A 21,724-nucleotide genomic window follows, 5' to 3' on the forward strand; every position below is an offset into this window, starting at 1 on the left:
CGCCTGCCACCGCACACTGGGCCGGGAGCTGGTGCTGGGAACGAGCTTCGTGGCCTTGGGAAAGTCCTTGCTCCCTCCGGCCTGTTTGTCTTCTATTTGGGGGGTTTAGGGGTGGCCAAGACCTCTGAGGACCTTTCCATCCCCCCCACACACACACCGGGGCGGGAGCGGGGCAGTCTGTGGTCCCAGGCAGGGAGTCAAGAGGGAGCCCGTACAGGAGGACAGTTTGTCAGCAGCAAAGATGGGGGGCACTGAGGTGGAGGGCTGGGAGAGTCTCAGCGTTGGGTAGGGGGCCGTGATGGAGACAGAGGCCGAAGTCGGGGCAGACAGGCCAAACCAGGCCTAGCCACCCGGGAGAGGGGAAGGCCGCCCAGGAAGAGAGGGAGGCCGAGGCAGAAAGGTGGGCGGGGCACGGAGATGTCTGAGAAGAAGGCTCGGTCCCGAGGGGGTGACAGGGCTCCCCCCTCAGACAGTTCCAGGTCCCGGGCCACGGCCAGGATCTCCTGGCGGGCTGCTGTGTTGTGCAAGCCCCGGATGTCGAGGAGGGCTGCCACATGCTTCCGCCTGGGGGGAGAGAGGAAGGGACAGGTGCATGGGGTTCTCCGTGCCAGACGCACACAGCCCCCCTGTGAACCTCATCAGGCCCCCATCTGTCCCAGAGCCTGCCTTAGCTCTGGAGCCCCTTTAAAGCCCCCTTCCGGCTTCTTTCCCCATACCAGCAGCCCCTCCCCCGCACCCTCCCCCATCCCAACCCCTAGTCCCTCCCCATTTCTAGTCCTCCCAGACCCTCCTCCTAGCAGCATGCCCCCCAGAACGTCGCTAACCAGCCATTTCCAAATCCTTCCACTCATCACTGACTCCAGAACCCTCTCCTCTACACCCAGCACAGGCGGCTTCCTAAGCACCTGGTCTTAGCTCCCAGTTAGCCTTCGGCCTGCAGCCCCGAATCAGCGCACACAGCTTCTGGGCTTCCTTCTGGCCCCTTCACACCTGCTTAAGCTCCGGAGTCAGCAACACCCCCCACTTCATCTTCACTCGCACCTCCAACAGCCCCCCACCACCACTCAGATGCTGCGCAGGAAGGCTCGCCCACATTTCCATCGAACCCTCCTCTCCCCTCTCCCCCTTCCCCAGGCCAGGTCTGGAAGCTTCTCCACCACAGCAGTTCCAGAGCCCGTATCCAAACCCAACCCCAACTCTCTCAACCCAGAGCCCATCCATGGCAGCACCTTCGCTCCCCTGGGACACGCACGTCACCCTCCCACCCCATCCCCAGTGCTCAACCAAAGTTCCACTCCAGAACTCCAGTTAACCTTGGGGGGGCGGGGGCGTCACCTCAAACAGAAACTCTCTCAAAACTGTTTTCCAACCCTTTTGCCCTTAAATCTGACACAACCGAGCCTTCCCTTCACCCCCATCTCCGCAACAGATCGCGGGTCCAGCACCCCAGGACGCTCAACCACATTTTGACTCAAGAGCCTGAACCCAACAGTCATTTCCAGAACTTCCATTTCAGACAGAGTCCTGGGGCCCTCACTACCTTCCTTCAAATGCAGCTCAGGCTCCTCACGTCCCCACATCCCCGGTTTGGAATCACCACGGATCCAAAATATACTCATCCAAAAATGGGGCTCAAGAGCCTTCCGGCTCAGACAGTCTCCAAAGCTTTGGAGCCACTCCAGGAGCTCGAGAGCTTTCAGACTGAGCTTTGCGTTCAAGTGCAGATTCCAAGTCAGAAACCCCAATCCAGGAGAAAGGCTGGGACTCCCACCACCCCCAAAGACTTCAGGGCTTTGTGTCTCCCCAAGGACAAAGAGCTCCACACCCCAGAGCCAGAACTGTCCATCCGGCTTCGCTTCCAGAATCCTCGTCTCCTCAACCCGGGAGCGTAAACCCTGCTGGGGCCTCACTCCCTGGCAGAGTGGAGTTTTGTCTCTGCAAAAGCACAGTGTCCTCCAGCCTGAAGAGTCCAGAAGGACTGTCACCACCATCCACCTTGGGGGTGGGTGTGAGGTGGGGGGGGTGGAGGCAGTGATCAGGTGCATCAGCTGGAGCCAGCCTCTCCCGGGGACTCAAGTCCCAGCTTGGCTACTGGCTAGCTGTGGCATTTGGGGTAATCTGCTTAATTCCCGCCTGCCTCAGAGGATGCTAAGCACTTAGAACAGTGCTGCCTTTTACTTGCATATTATTTTCTAAAATAACTTCCTTAGGTCCAACATAAGGACTCAAGAAACCAGCATTGGTCTTGTTCCTGCTGTCCGGGTGGATAATGCGGGCAATGCTGGTGTTAACTGAGGATGGAGAATTCCCCCCAGCAATCCTGTGAGAAGAGTGCTATTATCCCCCCTGGGAGAGGCTCGGAGAGGGGAGGGTCCCAGGGAGAGGAAATGGTCCACCAGGATCTGAGCGGCGCCTGCCGCTGTCCCAGTGCGTGTGCGCCCCGCTTGCCCGTGCGTGTCCCCGTGTCCCCCGTGGCTCCCCGGCTGGGCCGGCCCTTCCTGCCGCCGGCGGCCCTGCGCCCCCCTGCCCTGGGCTTCCTGTGACTGCCTGTTTGTTTGCGAGCCCTGGTGGCGGCGGCGGCAGGAGAAGGAGGGAAATAGTATTAATAATGGCCTGGTTGCAGCAGGAAACGGCCGTCAGACACGCTCGCCGCCTCCATCCCTCGCCCAAGAGCAGGAAACGCCAGGACGGATGCCAAAGCCGGGAGTCCTCGGCCGGCGGCGGCGCGGGCAACAAGGGGCCAGGCCGGCGCGGTGGGGGGTGGGGGGCTCTCACCTGATGTCTGGGTAGTCCCGGACCAGCACCCCCACCTCCACCTGGATGCTGGGCGTGTCTTCCAGCTGCAGGACTTCGGCCAAATGGGGCACCACGGCGTCCAGCCACGAGGCCTGGGACTCCTGCAGGGGAAGGCCCCAGACTCACACTCTGGCCCCAGGTCCCCCTTCACGTAAACCGCACCCCTCCTGGCCTCTGTTCTCTCCGTAAAGCCGGGCAGAGGACAGGCCGTGATCAGAGGTTTGGAAGGACCTGGAAGCTTTGGAAATGTGGAGGCAAATCCAGTCTAAACGTATCTACTCCCAGTTTTGAGGATCACGGGGGGGCTCGGGACATCTCTCCAAACCTAGTGGTCGGATTCAAAAGGTGACCCTTAGGGGTAACTGGGTTACTTGGGCGCGAGGTCTCCCCCCCAGCCTTTTCCATAAAATGACGCACCCTTCGCCCCCCGCGATTCCAAGTACTACAGACTAGAAAGTCCTGGAAATGCGGATGAAGGAAGCGCTTCTGGTCCTGCTGATTACAAATGGGTGCAAATGAGTCGTTTTAAATTCTTGAATTGGAAACGCCAGGATCTTGAGTTTCTGTTGGGTGTTTAGCGTCTCTGTGTGCTCAGAACTCCCCCTGTTTTAGGGAGTGCAAGCTCCGTGCCAGGTAGGGTCCTAAGCACTTAGCAGGATCGAACTGACAGAATCCCCAGCCCCAGGCACAGGGGACAGAACGCCGGTTTGCGCCCGGGGGCCAGCTCTTCCCCGGAGCAAGCCAAGCTTTAGGCGTGCAGGGCCAGGATCAAGGTGTCCCTGGGTACTGAGAGTTGGGTGTAAGGCCTTTTTCTAAGCCCCCGCCCCGGGGTTCTCGGGAGCCCAGGTTCCGCGTAGTTTCGGAGCCCCCCGCCCCCGGGCCGCACTGACCAGCCGCCGGAACAGCCGCTGCAGCTGCGCCGCGTCCTCCCGGAGCCTCCCGGCCACTCGGCTGCGGGTCCGCGCCGAGCGGCAGCGCAAGCGCCCGCGGAGCAGGGGCCGCACGTACTCCACCAGCGCGCGCCGGTGCAGCTCGGCCACCAGCGCCTGCGGACCGAGGGAGACGCGAGGGCTGGTGAGCCGCCGGTGACGCCCTCCCGGCTCTCCTCCCGCCGTGCGCCCACCCCGGGCACCTCGCGGGAAACCTCCCCTGCCCCCAGGGAGCCGCGCCCCCTCGTCGTCCCCAGGCCCTCCCCCCCACACCAGCCCTCCCGACTCCCAACGGGTGACCACTGTCCCGCTGGATGATACCTTCGTCTGGCCCCTAACCGGCTCGCCGACACACCCTGCCGACTCCCAAAGGATGCCTCGTCCCAGCCCTCTCCCCAGTCTCAGGAGTTCTACCTCCCAGGGGGCCCGGCCCTGTGCGAGCCGCACCCTAGGCCCCAGTACCCGCGCACCCGCCTCCCCGCAGACCCCGCGCAGAGCGCCGCCTATCGCACCCGGAGAGAGCTCGCTGCTCGGCGCCTCGAAGGGGTCTCCCCCTGCGGAGCGCCAGGGCTCCCCACTCTCACGCCCAGCCCTCCCCCCGCCCCCACCACAAACCCGCACACCTGGTAGGGCTCGTCCTGCATCCTGCGCAGTGCCAGGGCCTGAGCGCCCAGCGTGCCCACGATGCCATCCAGGGCCTCCGGGCTGTTCAGCCACTTCCTGCGCATCAGCTTGTTGAAGTAGGGCTGGCGGGGGCGGGGGGGAACAGTATGGGGGGGATGGTTTTAGCTCTCCTCCCTTCCACCCTCTTTCTCCACTTAGCAGCTCCACAGAGGAGAGCTGGACTTGCAGGGCTGTACTGTGCCCTTCCGGGGCGCGCGGTCCGCGGAGGGAAACAGACCATCCCCCAAAGGTGGACCCAGAGCGGTCAGGGCCTGGACGAGGGAATCCAGGAGTTTAGGAAGCCCAGAGCGGGTGCCTGAGTCAGCGCAGAGTCAAGGAGGGCTTCCTGGAGGAGGGGACACCAGAGCTGATCCCAGAGGATGGTGGTAGTTAGCCAGGTGTCGGCTGTGCGAGGGAGTGGCTCCATCAGCGGGAAGAGCCAGTGTGAAGGCCGCTGGGATTTCAGATGGGTTTTCAGGTCAGAGGATCAGAAAGAGGGTCAGTGTGGCTGGCAAGACCATCTATATAATTTGAGGGTCCCAGTGCAAAATGAAAACAGAAGGCCCTTATTCAAAATTACTAATAACCTCAAGACAGCAAGGGCATGGTGGCACACCAAGCTCGGGCTCTTCCAAGCAGGGGCCCTGTATAACTGCTCAGTTTCACAGACGCCTGAAGCTGGAACAGGGGACAGGGAGATGGAGCTAAGCAGGCGGGTGGGGCTGGAGCACACAGGGCTGTAAGGAGCCCCGGCTTCCTCCTGAGGGCACTGGGGAGCCACTGCAGGTTGGGAACAGACGGAGAGGGCCAGGCTTATACATTAGGGAGATCTTGATGCTCTGGAGGGGCGGGGCTGAGGCAGAAATTGGGGCGGGGGGGGGGGGGGGGGGGGGGGGAAGGGAGAAAGAAGTGAGTAACGGGTGAGGAGGGAGAGAACAACCCAGATAATAGATTTCTTAGGATTTCTGCGGGGGGAGGGAAGGGAAGCACTTGGACATGATCCAAGAGCTGGGACAGGCAGTGGGTCTGTCCCTGAGGTGGATCTGGGGGCAGTAGGGGAAGATGCTGCAGTCTAGGTGGACCCTGGGGAAGGTGAGGTGCCGGGGATATCCTGGCTCGGCGTCCATGGGGTCTGAAGCAGGTCCTATCCCACCTCGCACCCACTTCCTGCTCTCCCATTCCCACGTAACCCGGCTGTCAGAACCTCCCAGGATGGGGCCTTTTGTAGAAAAGCAGGTGAATTAAATGAGCCAATGCTCTCGCTGCAGAGCCTGGCTCAGGGAGTGTCGCTCTTGCTACAAACCCTGTATTTTTAGGAAGAAAGCAGCCAGTACCCATGGTCCGGGACCAAGCTAAGCACTCTATAGCCACGACCCCATTGCTTCCTCACAGCCACTCCCGAGAAGACTGGAATTCCTGTGCCCATTCTCCAGATGAGCAAACAGAAACCCCAAGAGGACAAGTAACTTGCCCCAGGTTCCCCTATTTGGAAGCGGCCCAGCCAGGCTGGGAACAAAGACTGTACCCACTGCCCAGCATCCCCATAATCCCCCCCACCCTGGCTTGCTCACGTTCACACACACACCTACCCATGTAGTCATTCAGCAAACACTCTGAGCCCTACGTGTGGGTCAGCTATGGGTGGGTGGCTGGGGACACATGGAGAAGAACGCTTGGGGGACACAGCACAGAATAAGACAAACAAAACTCCAAGCATTTGATGATCATGAGCAGGTCAGGGGACTATGAATCCTCACCTGATATTTGCTATTAATGTATAGTATATATCATATACATATATCAAATATATATATTATAACATATATATATAACATACTTTTTATATGTTATAATATATATATTTGCTGACCCTAAGGAAGTACGTTCCCTGTGTTAGGTATGAATGCGGCACTGTGGTTATGTTCATTTTAAAAAGGACTTCTTATCTTTTGGAGACGCAGGCTGAAGTGTTGATGGATGATGGCAGGATATAGGGGATCTGGGGGCGGGGGTGGGGGAAAGGTGAAACCAGATTGGCCAGGCGTGGATAACTGGCTGGAGCTCGCCTGCCAAGAGGCCATTCTGTCATTCTGCCTACTTTGGTGTATGTTTGAAATTTTCCATAATAAAAAGTTATTTTAGAAACATTCCAACAAACCCTGCCCTTGAGAAGCTAACATTCCGGTGGGAGGAGCTAGTTGGGGGAGGGGGAAAAAAGAAAAAAAAAGAAAGCAAAGGCCATTGCAGAGTGCAGGTGGCCCTAAGTGCTTAGAGAAAAACATAGCAGGCAGGGCGGAAGGGAGTCTCCTCTCGGGACTTCTGTTTTACCTAAGGCGGTCAGAGGAGGTCTGATCTGAGTCAAGGCTTGAAAGAGGGGAGAGGGGGAGCTATGTGGCTACAGCGGGGAGGGGGAAGAGGGGCCCAAACCGAGAGATGAGCAAGTGCAGAGGTGCTGGACTGGGTCTGTCGTGTGAGGGAACAGCCAGGGGACTGGTAGGGTGGGAGTGGAGTAAGGGAGGAGGCAGGTGGGAGGAGGTCAGGGAGGGAAGGGTCAGACCATCCAGGGACTTGGGCTCCCCCCGCACCTGCAAGGACTTTGGCTCTTGTTCTGAGTGATCTGAGATGTACAACATGTGGGTTGAGCGTGCATTGCAACAAGCACACACACAACCCTGTCTCATTCCCAGGTACTCCCCCCTCCCTCCCCGAACACTCTCACCCACCTTCCACCGGACCCTAGCCTCCTCTGGGCACATGCAGGAGCCGGAGGTAAATAGGGCTCCAGGTCTAGGAGAGGCTGGGCAGGGATCTGGGGGGCCTCAGTGGGGAGGGGCTCCACCCAGTCCCCAAGGACCCTTCTGCTGGTGGCTCTCCATCCTCCCCTTGACCATATCCTCCCCTCTCTTCCTTCCTGCACCCCCCTTTGCCCCCCCAAATAACCCAAATAGGCCATCACCCTCTACCCCCCTGCCCCTGTGCCTGCTTCCTGAACACTGAGTCATAGCCTAAAATGAATTGCAGGTTGGCGGGGTGCCCCCTGTCCTAGCACCCCCACTCCATCCCAGCAGCGCCCTGCCTCACTCACCTGCAGCTCCTGGAACAGCAGGTCAGCCAGGACTCGGTGGCAGAGCCGGGTCACACGGTCCAGCGCGCTGGCTGCTGCTTCCCGGGCCGGCTCACTTTCGGGGGGCCCCACCCGGGCCAGGCGCTCTGCCAGAGCCCTGTGGGGATCAGAGGAGCCAAAAGTCAGGGACTGCCAATATTCAGCTCAACTGCCTGGACCCCTCTCCTGGCTTCAATGGACTCTATTTCATTAGCACAGGGTGACAGGTCAGATGGGGTTGCTGGGGGAAGTCAGGGGCTCTGGGGAGAGTCTGGAGGCTAAGCAACAGCAGGGGATGTCTGGGAGGCTGGGTGGTGTGGGAGCCCCATGGAATGGGATTCGAAACGTTTCTTTTTTATTATTTTTTAAATTTTTTTAAATTAATTTATTTGACAAAGAGAGAAATCACAAGTAGGCAGAAGTAGGCAGATAGAGAGGGAGAAGCAGGCTCCCCGCTGAGCAGAGAGCCCGATGTAGGTAGGGCTCGATTCCAGGACCCTGGGATCATGACCCGAGCCGAAGGCAGAGGCTTATACACTGAGCCACTCAGGCGCCCCATCAAAATGTTTCTAATTCTAAAATCCTACCCTTCCCATTTCTCTCTCTCTCTCTCTCTTTTTTTTTAGATTTTATTTATTTATTTGACACAGAGAAAGAGATCACAAGTAGGCAGAGAGGCAGGCAGAGAGAGCGGGAAAGCAGGCTCCCCGCTGAGCAGAGAGCCCCATGGATGCGGGGCTGGATCCCAGGACCCTGGGATCATGACCTAAGCCGAAGGCAGAGCCTTTAACCCACTGAGCTACCCAAGCACCCATCTTCTCATTTCTCTTAATGATGACCCTCCATCTCTGAAAGGACAGTAAGCTGATCTGAGGGCAATTTGGCATTTTCTTTCCAAAATCCCAGCGGGCCCCCTTCTGGGTATGGGTCCCTGAGAGTCCCCACGTTTTTGGGAATTGACAAGTGAGACAGGTTTTTCCTCTGCCAAAGGGTGAAACCAACTGTCCATTCACTGGGGACAGTAAATATGTGCTGTATGTAAACAGTGGAACACAGTCCAGGTTTTACAAGGAAATAAATGTGGGAACTCCACATGCTAACGGGAAAGTCTCCAGCCTGTTAAGGGGAAAGGCACAAAAATGTGTTCAGTAGTCTGCCATGTGTGGAGTTCTTTTTTAAAGGAAAAGGAATACTATGTATGCACACAGTGAAATATATTTACTTGTGTATATATATGGAATGTGCATATGAAATATGAAATATGTATATGAACGTGCACAGATATGCATATGCATGAAGTATGCAAATGCATGCATACACTTACTTACACATATTTACAGGTAAATATATCAAAAACCCCAGCAAAGATATGGCAGACCCTAGCAATAAGGATGGTGGGGAGCGTGTAGGAGGGAGGCTTTGCACTGTATGCCCTATTGTATCTCCAATTTTGAACCATGGAAATGCATTCCCGATTTGTCAAATGCACAAAAAATAAGTTAATAAAAAAGGAGAGTAAGATAAAAAGGCAAAAAAAAAATCTGTAATTCCTAGAGTGTTTGAGTCTGGCTTCTGGGTTCCTATAATTAGAAAACTCCAATGTTCTGATCGCTCCATAATTCTAGGGCTCTGTGATGCTGAGGTTCTTTCCAGGACTCCCTAGGGTTTTATGCTTCGAAGTCCCCATGTGCCTGTCGCTCTGGACCAGCTCTGGGATCCCCGCCTAGGAACTAGGCACTCCGGGTTCAGCTGGTCGTGACCACTGGCCCTCTCCCCTATTGCACACACACGCTGGGCGCTCTCACCTCAGTGGGGGCCCACAATTGACCAGGGAGATGGTCCTGCTGATGTAAGTGTCAGGTAGCAGCTCGCGAACTCCCGGATTCTCGTGGAATCGTTCCACCCGCTGCTGGAAGCTGGTGACAGGAGAAGGGGAGGGCGCGTGACAGATGGAGCACTGCTGGAGGAGGGTCTCTTGCTGGGCGCTCAGCCCGGCAAAGCCTGGGATCCTCCCTGAGGCGCCCCTGCCAGTCCTGACTTGGTTCCCTTTCATCTCTCCTCTTTCTGTTGGATCCTGGGTACTGATGCCGCCCCCACCAGCCTTGCACCCCGGCACCGCCCCCCCGCACTGGGGCCCTCTGTACCTCTGCAGGAATTCCGCCAGCCCCCCCAGGCAGCAGTGGGCCATCCGCTCCCCAAACTCCTGGCTGATGCGGGGTGCTCGCTCCGTGTGCTCCTCTAGCAGCTGTGTGGTCCATGGCAAGGAGAAGGGGTGAGGAGTGGGGAGGTCCTGCTTTCCCACCGGGGCACTGTTCCCGCTGATTCTCCTTCCTCTTCCCCACCCCCTACCTCGCACACATCCTGCGCCAGGCTGCTGGGCCGGTCCTCCATGCTTCCCCAGTGCTCCTCGTTCTCCTGCAGCACCCGAAGCAGGGCTGCACGCGTCTGAGCCTGCAGTGGGAAGGTGGGGGGACAGGCAGGAGTCAGGGGCGCCTGGGAGCCTCATCCTTCTTTCCTCCCCTGCTCCAAGGTCCCCACACCTTAGCCCCAAGCATATCTCAGTTCTACTCGTGAGCTTGCAAAGATTAGGCTGAGGAGGGAGGCTGGACCAGAAAACCTTCCCAGCCCTTTGCATCCCTAGCCCCTGATTTGGAGCTTGATATTAAGAGTCCGTAGTTTTGGGGCACCTGGGTGGTTCCGTCAGTTAAGCATCTGCCTTCCGCTCAGGTTGTGAATCCTGGGATCCCTGCATAAGGCTCCTTGCTCAGCAGAGAGCCCCCTTCTCCCTCTGCCCTCTCTCTCTTGTTCACCCTCTCTCTCTCTCTCTGTCAAATAAATAAATAAAATCTTAAATTAAAAAAAAAAGTCTGGAGTTTTAAGCTTCCTCCATCTGATAGCCAGAGTCTAAGGGTCTATTCTCTTATTATCTGATGGTCCCTAAGGCTCTGCTCCCCAGCTTCTGCGAAACAGTTTGTTCAAGAGTCAGATTCTGTGATGCCCAGTTCCAAGGGTCTGGGATTCTAAGATTTACGCGTCTCTGATTCTCTGGTCCCATGTTCCCTGTTCCCTTCAGAGAATCTGGGAACGTAGGTATGTCAGAGTCTAAGATTCTAGGCTCGCAGGTTACAAAGGTTCGGACTTCTTTGGCTGAGGCAGGACTGGCAAATAGGTGGCCAGGCTGGGTGTTTGTGGCCGGACCATTCTGCCAACTGGTTATTAACCAGGCTGACTGTCTGCCCTGCCTGGGTGCAGAGATCGCACTGATGCTCTCCTTCTGGGGGTCTTTGGGACTGTGAGCCGAGCTTCTGTGACTGACGCTTCCTCTAAGATTTGAAGTATCTCAATGTATCGAAACTTTATTGTTGCTCTATTACGCCTGGCTGGGTGCTTGGGTGAACAGAGCTGAAGCTAAGACCGAAGTGATCCGTGTGGGCTTACCTTTCAGTGTCTTTGGGGCAGAACTCAGAATCCACAAAAGGAAAAGGGAAATGGGAGTAGGGAAAGGAGGAGAAGAGGGGCCCCCAACCCCAGTACAACCCTTCCCTCCCTGCAGAGTGCCTCCTGCTCCGGAGTCCCCCAGTACCTTAACGTCTGTGACGCATTCGTCCTCCAAGCCCCGCAGGGTGCCGGGAGACAGAAGGGGCCCCAGCTCCCCATTCTCTAGGGCTACCAAGTCCACCAGCCCTAGGACCTCTCTGGGAGCGGGGGACAAGAGACAGGGAGGTTTGTGAGAGGGGGATCTGGGCAACGGAACCCCTCCACACCCAGTGTGCTTGTGACCCTGGGCCACTCCCTTCCTCTCTAGGGACCGGCTTTGCTCATCCCTCAAAGGAAGTCTCTGGAATGGTTGCTCCCCTGGCTCCAGCTCTCTGAGTCAGCTCCCTGATGAATGGTGTCCGGGTAAGACTTGCAGGGGTCAAGTCCAGGCTTGATGGTCTGGCACGCAAGATCTCAGCCATGATCAGCTTAATGGGACAGAAGTTCCCTCCCACCTCCGCTCCTTGTCCCCAGCACCTCACCTGGCCTTGGAGGCCTCCCCGGTCCAGCCCTCACTCCTCGCTCCTCAGCACACCGGCCTGTGTGATACCATCCCTCTCCCTAGCCCCCACCACCACCACCCACACACACCCCAAGCTTTGGCCCATAGCATCTTCTCAGACAGAAACATTATCTTCCTACTCCCACCCTCCCATTCCAGGAAGCTCTCCAGACTCCCTGTCCTGTCTCCCTCTCTCATAGATGGTGTGAGAGTGTCCTTAACACATATTCCCAGCGGGAATCTAGGAAGTCAATGTCACTAGCTGTTGCTTTCCCATTCTTCTAGTGACAACAGGATGACTTTGAGGAACCACCCACCCCACTCGCTTGCCGACATGTGGCTTGGGTGTGACCAGCTCCCCTTTCCCCGGACTGCGTAGGTGACCCAGTCATGGCTAATCATATTCCATGCCCTACCCACAAAAATGGGTAGGTTTTAGGATCCAAAAAGCCTCCACAGTTTGAAGATTCTAGGACTGGGAACATCAAAGGTGCTGAGGTTCTAAGTGCTAAGGTAATAGAATTCAAGGGACCAGGAGCATTCCAGTCCTAACGCTGGAAGGATCCACAGTATCAAAGTTCTAGGCTCTAAAGAGGGGATGGGGCCAAGGTTTAGGATTTGAAGTCTCATTGGTGCTAAGGTTTTTAGTATTTAAGAATCAGTGGTGTTAAGGTACTAGGACTGGAAGGTTTAATGGTACGAACATTCTAGGTTGAGAACCATCAACAGTGCTAAATTCTGGGACCAGAAGGGTGAACGGTACTGGGATTCTGGGGTCAATGATCAATGTTGATAAGATTCTGGGAGTCTAACTGTCAATGATGTGAAGGTTCTAGGGCTGGAAGTGTCCATGGTGCTAAGATTTTAAGAATGGAAAGATAATGCCAGGCTTCTAGAAGAAGGATCCACGATGCTTAGATTCTAGGACTGGAAGGGTGACCAGCGCTATGGGTCCAAGGGTAGGAGTGTTGGGATGCTGCGCTCCTTGGGCTGGAGGTGTGGAGGTTTTAGAAGTAGAAGGACTGATATCGCTAAGGTTCTAGGGGGGGGAAGGGTGGACAGCGCCCAGATGCGCGGATTGTCAATGTCGCGGTGCGGAGGACTGGAAGGATCCCTGTGTTAAAGGATGCAGGAGTGCAATGGTACTGAGTTCTAAGACAGAAAAGGTCCACAGTGCTAAGGTTCTAGGGGTGTAAGTGTCCACCATGCAAAGGTTCTAGATCTGGACGAATCACCAGAGCGGGTGGGGGCGGAGCTACACGTCCAAGGGCGGAAGTGGGGCTGAGGCTGAGGTCCGCGGGACTAAGGCTCTCAGACTACCGGGTGCGGAGATTTTAGAACCCGAAGGCCCTATGTCGCTAAGGTTCTAGCACTGGGAGGGTGGACAGCGCTCGGAGGCGCGGATTGTCCATGTCACCCCTGCCGAGGACCGGGAGGATCAACGGTTTTAGGATTCTAGGACGGAAGAGACAGGGGTTCCAAGGTCCTTGGCAAGTGAAGAGGCCAGGGTTGAGGGAGCGTGTGTTGGGGGGGGCCGGGGGAAGTTTGGGCGACCCTGGGGCGGCCGGCCCTGCCTCACCTGGGGTACACCTGGTTGTGCCAGTGCAGCAGCGCGTAGCGGTCGGTCAGCGGCAGCCTCCGGCGGGCGGCGGCCCCGAGCCACTCGGCCAGCGCGCCGTGGTAGCCGCGCAGGTAGACGCCGAAGGCGCCCAGGCCGGCGGGGTAGGCGGGTGCCAGGCGGCCCCGCACCACGCCCATGTCCTCCAGCAGCCGCGCCCGCAGCGCCTCCAGCTGCCCCGCCAGGCCCCCCGGCGCCCCGGGCGCCGCCGCCTCCAGGCGCTCCCGCGCCGCGCGCCCCACCGCCTCGGCCCAGCGGGCGCGCAGCTTGCGGGCGGCCACCGGCCCCCGGCGCCCGTCGGCCGCCTCCTCCTGCAGCAGCACCTGGCCCAGCTGCGCCACGGCGCCCGCCCCGGCGCCCGCGCCCGGCCCGGGGCCCGCCAGCGTCTCGCGCACCAGCGCCCAGAGCTCGCGCTGCAGGGCCTCGTACAGCAGCGCCACGTCCCGCGCCCGGCGGCCCCCGCCTGCGCCCTCGGCCCCGGGCGGCCCGGGCGCGCCGCCGGCCCCCGACGACGCCAGCTCCTCGGCCTCCAGCTCCAAGATGTGCTCGTCGGCCCGCGCGAGCTCGCGCTGCTGAATCAGGCTCAGGATCTCCAGCACTGTGGGGGCAGAGCGGGAGGTCAGGGGGAGGGAAGCGGGCCTGCAGGCTGGGGGAGGAGAGGGTGTAGGGAGGGGGAGATGACGGGCCTAGAAGGGAGTCCTGCAACGTTCCAGGAGAACGAGTTGAGGGAAGGGAGTCGGGAGAGGGAGGCGGAGGCAGGTTGAGGGAGGAAGGAGGGAGATGACTAGGACCTGGGGGAGAAGACTGGAGATGGTTAGGGATGGACAGAGGAGGGTGGGCGATGGTATAGGTGTCTGGATAAGGGAAGTAGGTCAAAGGACCAGAGTAGCATCAGGAGACTAAGAAGAGGGTGGGAGGGGGAAGAGGATGGGGAGTAGTCTGGCCAGTTGGGGGTAAGGGATTGAGGCAGAAGGCGGGGGGAGGGCAGAGGGTGTTCGTGAGTAGCTTATGATATAGGAAGGGGTCAGGATATTTGAGGGGCAAGAACAGGAAAAGGGCATCAGACCTAGAAAAAGGGATCTGGGCAATGGGAGGGTTGGGGGAAGTTGAGTCCGAGCCAGGTAGGGGGAGAGGGTGGAGAGAAGCAGTGGATCAGAAGGGCAGAGTGGAGGCTTGGAGGTGGGGAGAGGTTAGCAAGACCAGTGATGGGGTCTTCTGGGGGATGGGATAGCTGTGGGGGTGACCTGAGACTTCCCCAAGAGCCAGCCCCATGGGGTTGGGAGGCCTTTGAGTGAAGGCAAAGGGAGGGTCCTGGTGGCCCAGGGTTACCCCCGACACCTCCACCCCCCTCCACTTCCTCCCTGGCAGAAAAACTGTTTCCCGGCCAGCGCTATTTCTGCCCATCCGTTTCCAGAAGGCGGGGGCTCCAGTCACCCCCTCGTCACCTCCCTGAAGTGCCCTCCCAGTCCCCAGGGAGCCAGGGCTGAAATAGCCTCTCACCAGGACCTAGAGGGTGCATGGAAAGGGCTCTCCTGAGGTCCCCAGTGCTGAGGCTACTTGCCTGGGGGAAGGTCTGGGAGTGAGAATGAAGGTGGGGGCAGAGCCAGGGTTGGGGGCCTCTGAGATGGGACCGAGATGGGACTGAGGGAAGGGATGAAGGTGAGGTTGGGGTGACATCTACAGAGGGGACAGGAAAGGAGTTGCGAATGACATCTGGGGTTTGGGGGGTGTGTGGAGACGAGGGTGGATTTATGTGATGATTGAGCAGGAAAAGAAGGTGGAGATGGATGTGAGTTTGAAGATGAAATTTGGGCTTGAATTGGGACCAAGAACGTGGGCAGAGGTTGGGAATGGGAGGTTTGGACGGGGACTCCAGGTTGGGGTGGAGATGGGATTAAGAATGAAGGGGGAGGCTAGCTTGGGGTTGGGTTGAAGGTGGGTGCTGAGATGGGCCGGGGCTGGGGGTTGGGCGGGAGACTAAATCAGGGATCCCGTTGCAGCTGTAGGCGGGACAGCAACGGCCCGGTGGGCAGGCAGTTGTCCTGGCATTAGGCACAGGGATGGTTAAAGATGGTGTTTGGACAGAGGGATGGGTTGGGGTAAGCACGTGGATGTGTCCCAAGGTGGAGATGGCTGATGGGGTTGGAATAAGTGTGGGGTGGAAACCAAAAGGGCATTGAAGAAGACACTGGGGGTACAAACAGGGGTGGTGTCTTGAGTTGAACTGCGTCCCCCCCCAATGAAGAAAAAAGATGTGTGAAGTCCTAACCCCCCCTCCCCATATCTCCGAATGGGGACCTTATCTGGAGACGGGTTCTTTATAGAGGTGATCAAGTTAAAATGAGGTCATAGGGTGACCTCCAAGCCAGTGTGATGGTGTTCTTAAACAAAGGGGAGATTTGGACACAGAAACAGATACACACAGAAGAGAGATGCTGTGAGGTCACAGCGAGAAGGCCCCATGGCGACAAAAGAACAAGAGTGGGGTGATCACAAGGTAGGGAACCCCCAGGTTGTCTGGCAGAGCGTTAGGTGCAGGAAGAGGAGGAAGGACTCTCCTTTGAGTTTCTGAGCGTGTATGGACCCACCGCAACACCTTGATTTCCGACTTCTAGTCCCCAGAACTGAGAGGCTAGATCTCGACAGTTTCAGCCACCCGGTTTGTGGGACTTGCAGACTGCGGCGGCCCTGGGAACCGAACACGGGCCTTGGGGGACGCAGTCGGTAGATGCGGGTGGAAGGTAGGCACTAGGCATGGTGGTGAGTTTGAGATGAAGCTTGAACATGAGTTGAGGTAGGGATGAAGTTGAAGGTGGAGGCTGGGGTTTGGGACTGGGATGGAGTTAGGGTTGGGGTTCAGAGTGGGAGGGAGAAGGAGAAGAGATTGGGGGTGAAGGAGGAGATTGAGGTGGGCGTGGGGGTCTGAGGCCAGGGTTGGGGCTGGGGATGGGAAGTGGGTGGGGTATGGTATGGAGGTTAGGGAGGGGCAGAAGGTCAAGGCTAGAGATGGACTGGAGGTTAAATTTGGAAGGGATTGGGAGGGGATGGGACCAAAGTTGGTGATTTGCTTATCACAGGACATGGGGGTGAGTCGAAGCCGGTGGTGGGTAGTGAGTGGGATGGATTGGGGGTGGGTGTGGAGACAGAACTGGAGCCTGGGCTCGGTGATGGGGCTGGGGACTGCAGAGGGCGAACTGGTATCCTACATGGGGGTGGGCAGAAGTTGGAGAAGTGAATGGAGATAGGGTCACAGGTGGAGGCCAGGTCTGAGCAGGGTTTCCCGACTCACCTGACAGAGGCTCCTTCATCTTTGGGGGCTCGGGGACCTTGGGAGGGGGCTCAGGGGCCGCCTCGCCGGCGGGCACCACCCTCTCGGCCAGGGACGCACGACGGGGCTTGGGTCCGCGTCCCAGTCTCAGGAAGGCCAGTCTCCGGGCAGCCTCCCCAGCCGCCTCCTCGTCGCCCTGGGCTCGGGTCCCCTGAAGCCTGGCCAGGAGGCCAAAGTCTGCCGAGCTCCTGCGTATCCCTGGTGTCAGCACGCGGCCCAGGAAGGAGCGGGGCTGCCCATCTCCAGGGCTGCCTGCCCGCCGGCCAGGGGTCCAGCCCAGCCGGAAGGGGGCCAGGCCAGCCAGCTTCTCCAGGGTGGCGCGGCGGCGACAAGATGTTCCGTTGGGCAGGGTCCCCAGTTCCCCAACCTCCTCTTCTTCCAATCCTGGAACTTCCTCAAAGGGGTTCCGAGAGGACCTCAGGGGCAGGGTCCCCGCCCGGGGCACTTTAGTGTCGGCCACCCCTAGATTCTTCAGGATGGGCATTTTGACAGGCGGGGACCTGGGGAAAACATAACAGACCCTCAGAGGGATTGACGGCAGTGGTGGGGTGTTGGTGATTGGTAATCCTGCCTCTGCATGCGGAGCCTGGTCTGAGCACTTGCCGATCCCATGAGGTTAGTGCTATTATGATGCCCATTCTGCAGATGACACCCAAGGTCCCACAGTGACTCAGTGACTCAGCATTTGGACCCAGACCTATTGATTCTGGGGCTGGAGTTCTTTCCCCCCTACCCCAAGCACTGGCATTCAGACCCTTTCCCTGCCTGGAGGCTTCATCATCTTTGTGGACCCTCCCACCCCATGAGGAAATAGACTCAGAGAGGGGAAGTATCTTTCCCAAACTGGCACAGCCCATGAAGGGCACAGGCTGCCTAGGGACTCAGGCTCCACCATCTCCCCAGACGGCCAGTCACACACATGGGCACCCGCCTCCTCTCCCCTGTCCCACCAGCACACCTGTCCGCTCTACCCCACCCTGTTCACTCCTTGAGGAAAACCTTCCTGGGAAATGTCCAGAACAGGCAAATCTGTAGAGCTAGAAAGGAGATGAGCATGAGCGGGGGCCAGGGGCTGGGAGAGGGGGGCTGGGGAGTGACTGCTTAATGGGTACAGGTTTCCTTTTCACAAGCGAAAATGTTCCGGAGGTACATAGTGCTTGACAATATTGTGAATGCACCAAGTGCCCCTGAATTGTATGCTTTAAAGTGGTTCATATGGTGAATTTTATATTATGCATATTTTACTACCCTTCCCCCTGCCAAAAAAAGAAAATTACTAGGTATTTGCCGGGTGAAGGCAGTGGGGACACAGTGGTGGCCAAGGTAGACCCAGTTCTTCCCTCTTGGGGCTTGAAATCTCCCAAGATCTGCTCATCCCACCTCCTAAGTCCCTCATCTCCAACCCTCTCCATGGCCCCTTGCCCGAGTCCAAGCACCCTCTGCCCTCTGGCTTCCCCACTTCCTCCCTGGTCTTCAGGGTCCTGTCCTGCCCCGCCTCAGCCCACCTTTGAGGTCCTTGTTAAAGCATAAACCTGCTCCCTATCCTTCTCTTCACTTTGCATGGCTCCTCAGTGCCTGTGGGACAAAATTCAGCTGCCCTCACCTGCCAGCTGTGCCCTCACCAATGCTATCCCACATTCTCCTCCTCCTTGCTCCGGGCTCCTCCAGGTGTCAGCATTTGTGTAGCTCCTTCTACAGGGAAACCTGTTCTCCCCGCTTTAGGACCCAGCTCCAAAGTCCCCTCCTCCAGGAAGCCCTCCCTGATGCCCAGGCTAAGTCAAGTCGGCCCCCTCAGGATTTCTCCCATCCCAGCCCTGTCCAACCTGAGTTGTCACTGTCTGGGGATGAGTCTGTGTCCCCGCCACTGGACTGTGAAGCCCCGAGAGGACAGGGTCAGGCTGTCTCGGTCACCGCTGTGTCCCTAGCTCCCAGGGCTGGCACTCAGGAAATGAATGGGTGCTAAACAGGAAATGAAGGAGGGAAGGACCTCATTCCTTGTGGGTGAGGAGGAGTCAAGTTGGAGAGATCAGTAAAGACCAGGCCATGCAAGGCCTCGAAGGGCCATGAGGAGGAACTTGGGCTATTTCCCAAGGACACTGGGGAGCCACAGAAGGGCACTTTTTAAAGTGATGAAATCGTTCAAACGTTCAGAAATCCAGAAAAATTTAGAAAACAAACACCCCCTCTGCCTCCAATCCTAGCAGCATCTAATGCAAACATTTGTCCTATTTGGTTCAGGTTGACTTTTTTTTTTTTTTAAGAATCAAGCATTATAGACGCACCAAAGCCCCCCCACACCCTCCCCTGCCCCTGAATTCTCTAGCCCTCTCCCAAGGAAAGCACCTTCCGGAATGTGAATCCCCATCCAAGCTTATGCCTCAGCATGGTGTTTGTAGCCAGAAACAATGTATTGTTTCCAGTGGTCTCCGACTCTCTCTAAATGCAATCACACCATGCGTATCCAGCAACTTGCTGTCTGAGAGCTGGTTTTTGGCTCACATGACACATGCCATGTGACATGGAGCCATGCCTCGCTCTGTGGCTCTAGTCTATATCCCTGAAGTGTTGCGTACTGTTCCACTGCTGGGCGACAGCAAAGCCACGTTGGCTCTTGGCTGTTCACACGTTCTCCTATCACCAGCATCAGACATGCAGGTTGTTTCGAACTGGGACAGGTTCTGAGCAGGTGAGGGACAGGGTCGGGATTGGGCAGGCGTGTGCGTGGTGGGTGGAGTATCTGGAAGGGGGCCCTGAGTGGGCAGGGCTGTGAGCGAGAGCATCTCCTTTCTGGGTGAAGACCCCCTTCTTTCCTCCCTGACTTCAGCCTCCAGACCTCAGCTGTTGTTCCTCAAGCCTCTCTCCAGTCTCCATGGTCCCCTGTCCCCCAGGGAGGCAGTCACCATGGCAACCCTTGCCTGGAGCCCCCAGGGCTGTGGACAATCGATGCTAGCACCCCCATACACACACGCGTGCACACACACACACACACAAGCCACACGCCGATTTCTCTTTCATTCTCCAAACAGGCTTCTCTGTGCTTCATCCCACAAATGGTTTCACTGTCCCCCAGCACTGCCTCTGTCATCCCTCCCAAAACCCCACCTTCCCCTCAAAATAGGGGGCTCCAACTTCTCTCTAACAGAATTCAACATTACCCAAACTGCGTTTTTCCACTCCCCCACTGGCTGCCACATCCATCTCTGGACTGGATCCCATACCCCCAAACCATCCCCAACACCCTCAGACCCCATCAGACCCCACCTGAAAAGCGGCCCCCTCGTCTTTCCCCTTCCTGGCTCCAACACCCGCCTCTGCAGACAGGCTCCGACATCCTGCCCGCTCCGGCCCCCTCATCTGCCTCCTGGTGCCCGGCCCCTGACTCACTTCCGAGGCATCCCTCAAGCCCCCAGCCTCCCGACCTCCCACAGGATGTCTTGGCCACCAGCTTCCCTCTCTGGGCTCCGGCTCCTCCCCCCTCCCCCTCCCCCTTCCCTCTCCTCCTCTGCTGCCAGCCTTTCCCCAAAGCCCTAAATCCTCCACAAGCAGCCTGACCCGTTTGCAGAACTCAGCACCTCCAGTCCCCAAATCTGTATCAGAGAACAGCCCTCACACATTGTGTCCGCACTGGACCCCAACCACACCACCCTCCTCCAGACCTTGCCCCCCCAAAATCCTGTCATCAGCCTGTTTCAAGTTCATGCACATCTTCCTTCGGAACCCCATTTCTTGCTCCCTGTCCATCCCAGCCTTGTCTTCTCTCCCACCTCCAAGCCCCCATCTCTTGGGGATGGAGCAAAGCACCCATCCCTCTCTGGCCTGTCTTCCCACCTGAATTCAGAGGGCATCAGATCCAGCCATGGTTCCGATTTCCGTTAATGGTCCAAGCTCTCCCTGCTTCTTCGAAGTTTCTGTGGATCCCCAGGGTCCCCAAATTCTTCCCTGCTCCCCGCTCCTCCTGCCCTCTCACTCACCCTCCTAAGGGCAGACCCCACATTCTCTTTTCACCTCCTCTCCCCCCATAGCTGCCGTCCAGCCCAAATCCAGGGCGGCCCGGATGGGGGGGGGTGGGCATGCGGGTCCTGCCCCCCTCCTCCAGCACACTTACCTCCTACTCAGTGCAGTCCCTCTGTCCTTGCTGCTGCTGTCCTGCCCTGAGGACACATGAGCCAGAAATGCTGAGAGCTTGGAACTGGGGGGGGGGGTTAGAGGAGGTCAATTTCCTGTCAGGAAACCCCTCCCTCTCTGGGGCCAGGGGCGGGAAGGACTCTTTATCTGTCTGCCCTTTTAGGCCAAGCTGGGGTTGGGCTGGGAAGGACAAGGCCACAGTCCAGCCCCCCCCCCCTCCCCCGGAATTGCCCCCCCCTCCTGCCTGCTCTTCACGCCTTCCAAGGTGACAACACCATCCTGGGCACCCTGGGGAGACACCCAATGCTGGACACGGGCCCAGAACTCTCCTCTGGGGTCCTTGCTCTGGAGTAGAGACATGGACGAAGGTTCTGCTGGTCCAGAAGCTGGGATTAGAGGAGGAAAGTGGGTGGCACTGGGCACGGCTTTGGAATTGTCCTCTCTGCCTGAAAGGCCTGGTCCCTGGGGTCCTGCATGGCTCCTTCCTTCGACATTATCCTGACCTCAGCTCCAGCATCCATTCCTCAAAGGAGATTTTCCCTGAGCAGCAGAAGCCCTTCTCCATAACCTCCCCCATCCCCTCTCTCCCCCAGGGACTGGCTCCTATTTGTCCATTCCTTTATGTCACCTTCCTCAATTTGAATGATAAGATTTCTCTGACTCCCTTATAGAGTTCTTTTTTTTTTCTCCTTTTTTCTTTTTTTTTAAAGATTTTATTTATTTAGGAGTGCCTGGATGGCTCAGTTGTTAAGCATCTGGTTAAGCATTTGGTTCAGGTCATAATCCGGGGGTCCCAGGATGGAGCCCCACATAGGGCTCTGCTTCTCCCTCTCCCACTCTCCCTGCTTGCATTCCCTCTCTTGCTGTCTCTCTCTGTCAAATAAAGTCTTAGAAATATCTAATTTATTTATTTGTCAGAGAGAGAGAAAGGGTACAAGCAGGGGGAGCAGCAGGCAGAGGGAGATGCAGGCTTCCCGCTGAGCTAGGAGCCCGAAGCAGGGCTCCATCCTGGGACCCCAAGATCATGACCTAATCTGAAGGCAGATGTTTCACTGACTAAGCCACCCAGGTGTTCCTTCCTTGTAGAGTTTCTGACTCTCCCACTGGAATGGGAATTCAAAGC

General features: G+C 57.6%; 1 protein-coding gene across 1 annotated transcript; it reads right to left on the reverse strand.

Annotated features, from left to right (window-relative positions):
* Window positions 1–154: 154 nt before the first annotated feature.
* On the reverse strand, window positions 155–20,636 carry EXOC3L2 (exocyst complex component 3 like 2). Its single transcript, XM_032839203.1, has 12 exons — window positions 20,582–20,636; window positions 16,438–16,976; window positions 13,110–13,746; window positions 11,075–11,186; window positions 9,841–9,942; window positions 9,636–9,736; window positions 9,297–9,407; window positions 7,474–7,609; window positions 4,349–4,471; window positions 3,687–3,842; window positions 2,776–2,897; window positions 155–564 (listed from the first exon to the last, which is right to left on the reverse strand). Exons 2-12 carry the CDS (start codon window positions 16,958–16,960, stop codon window positions 276–278), a joined length of 2,412 nt encoding a protein of 803 aa, XP_032695094.1. The 5' UTR covers window positions 16,961–16,976; window positions 20,582–20,636; the 3' UTR covers window positions 155–275.
* Between the last annotated feature and the right edge of the window lie 1,088 nt (window positions 20,637–21,724).

The sequence above is a fragment of the Lontra canadensis genome, unplaced genomic scaffold (genome assembly GCF_010015895.1).
Source record: "Lontra canadensis isolate GAN:19392208 unplaced genomic scaffold, GSC_riverotter_1.0 scaffold107, whole genome shotgun sequence".
NCBI classification, from domain to species: domain Eukaryota; kingdom Metazoa; phylum Chordata; class Mammalia; order Carnivora; family Mustelidae; genus Lontra; species Lontra canadensis.

Excerpts from the sequence above, each read along its gene's own strand:
- EXOC3L2 (XM_032839203.1), bottom strand. The coding sequence starts at position 16,960 with ATGCCCATCCTGAAGAATCTAGGGGTGGCCGACACTAAAGTGCCCCGG. Across the intron at positions 9,408-9,635 it reads CTGGCGGAATTCCTGCAGAG|CTTCCAGCAGCGGGTGGAAC; the intron begins GTACAGAGGGCC and ends TCCTGTCACCAG. Across the intron at positions 3,843-4,348 it reads TGCAGGACGAGCCCTACCAG|GCGCTGGTGGCCGAGCTGCA; the intron begins GTGTGCGGGTTT and ends CTCGGTCCGCAG.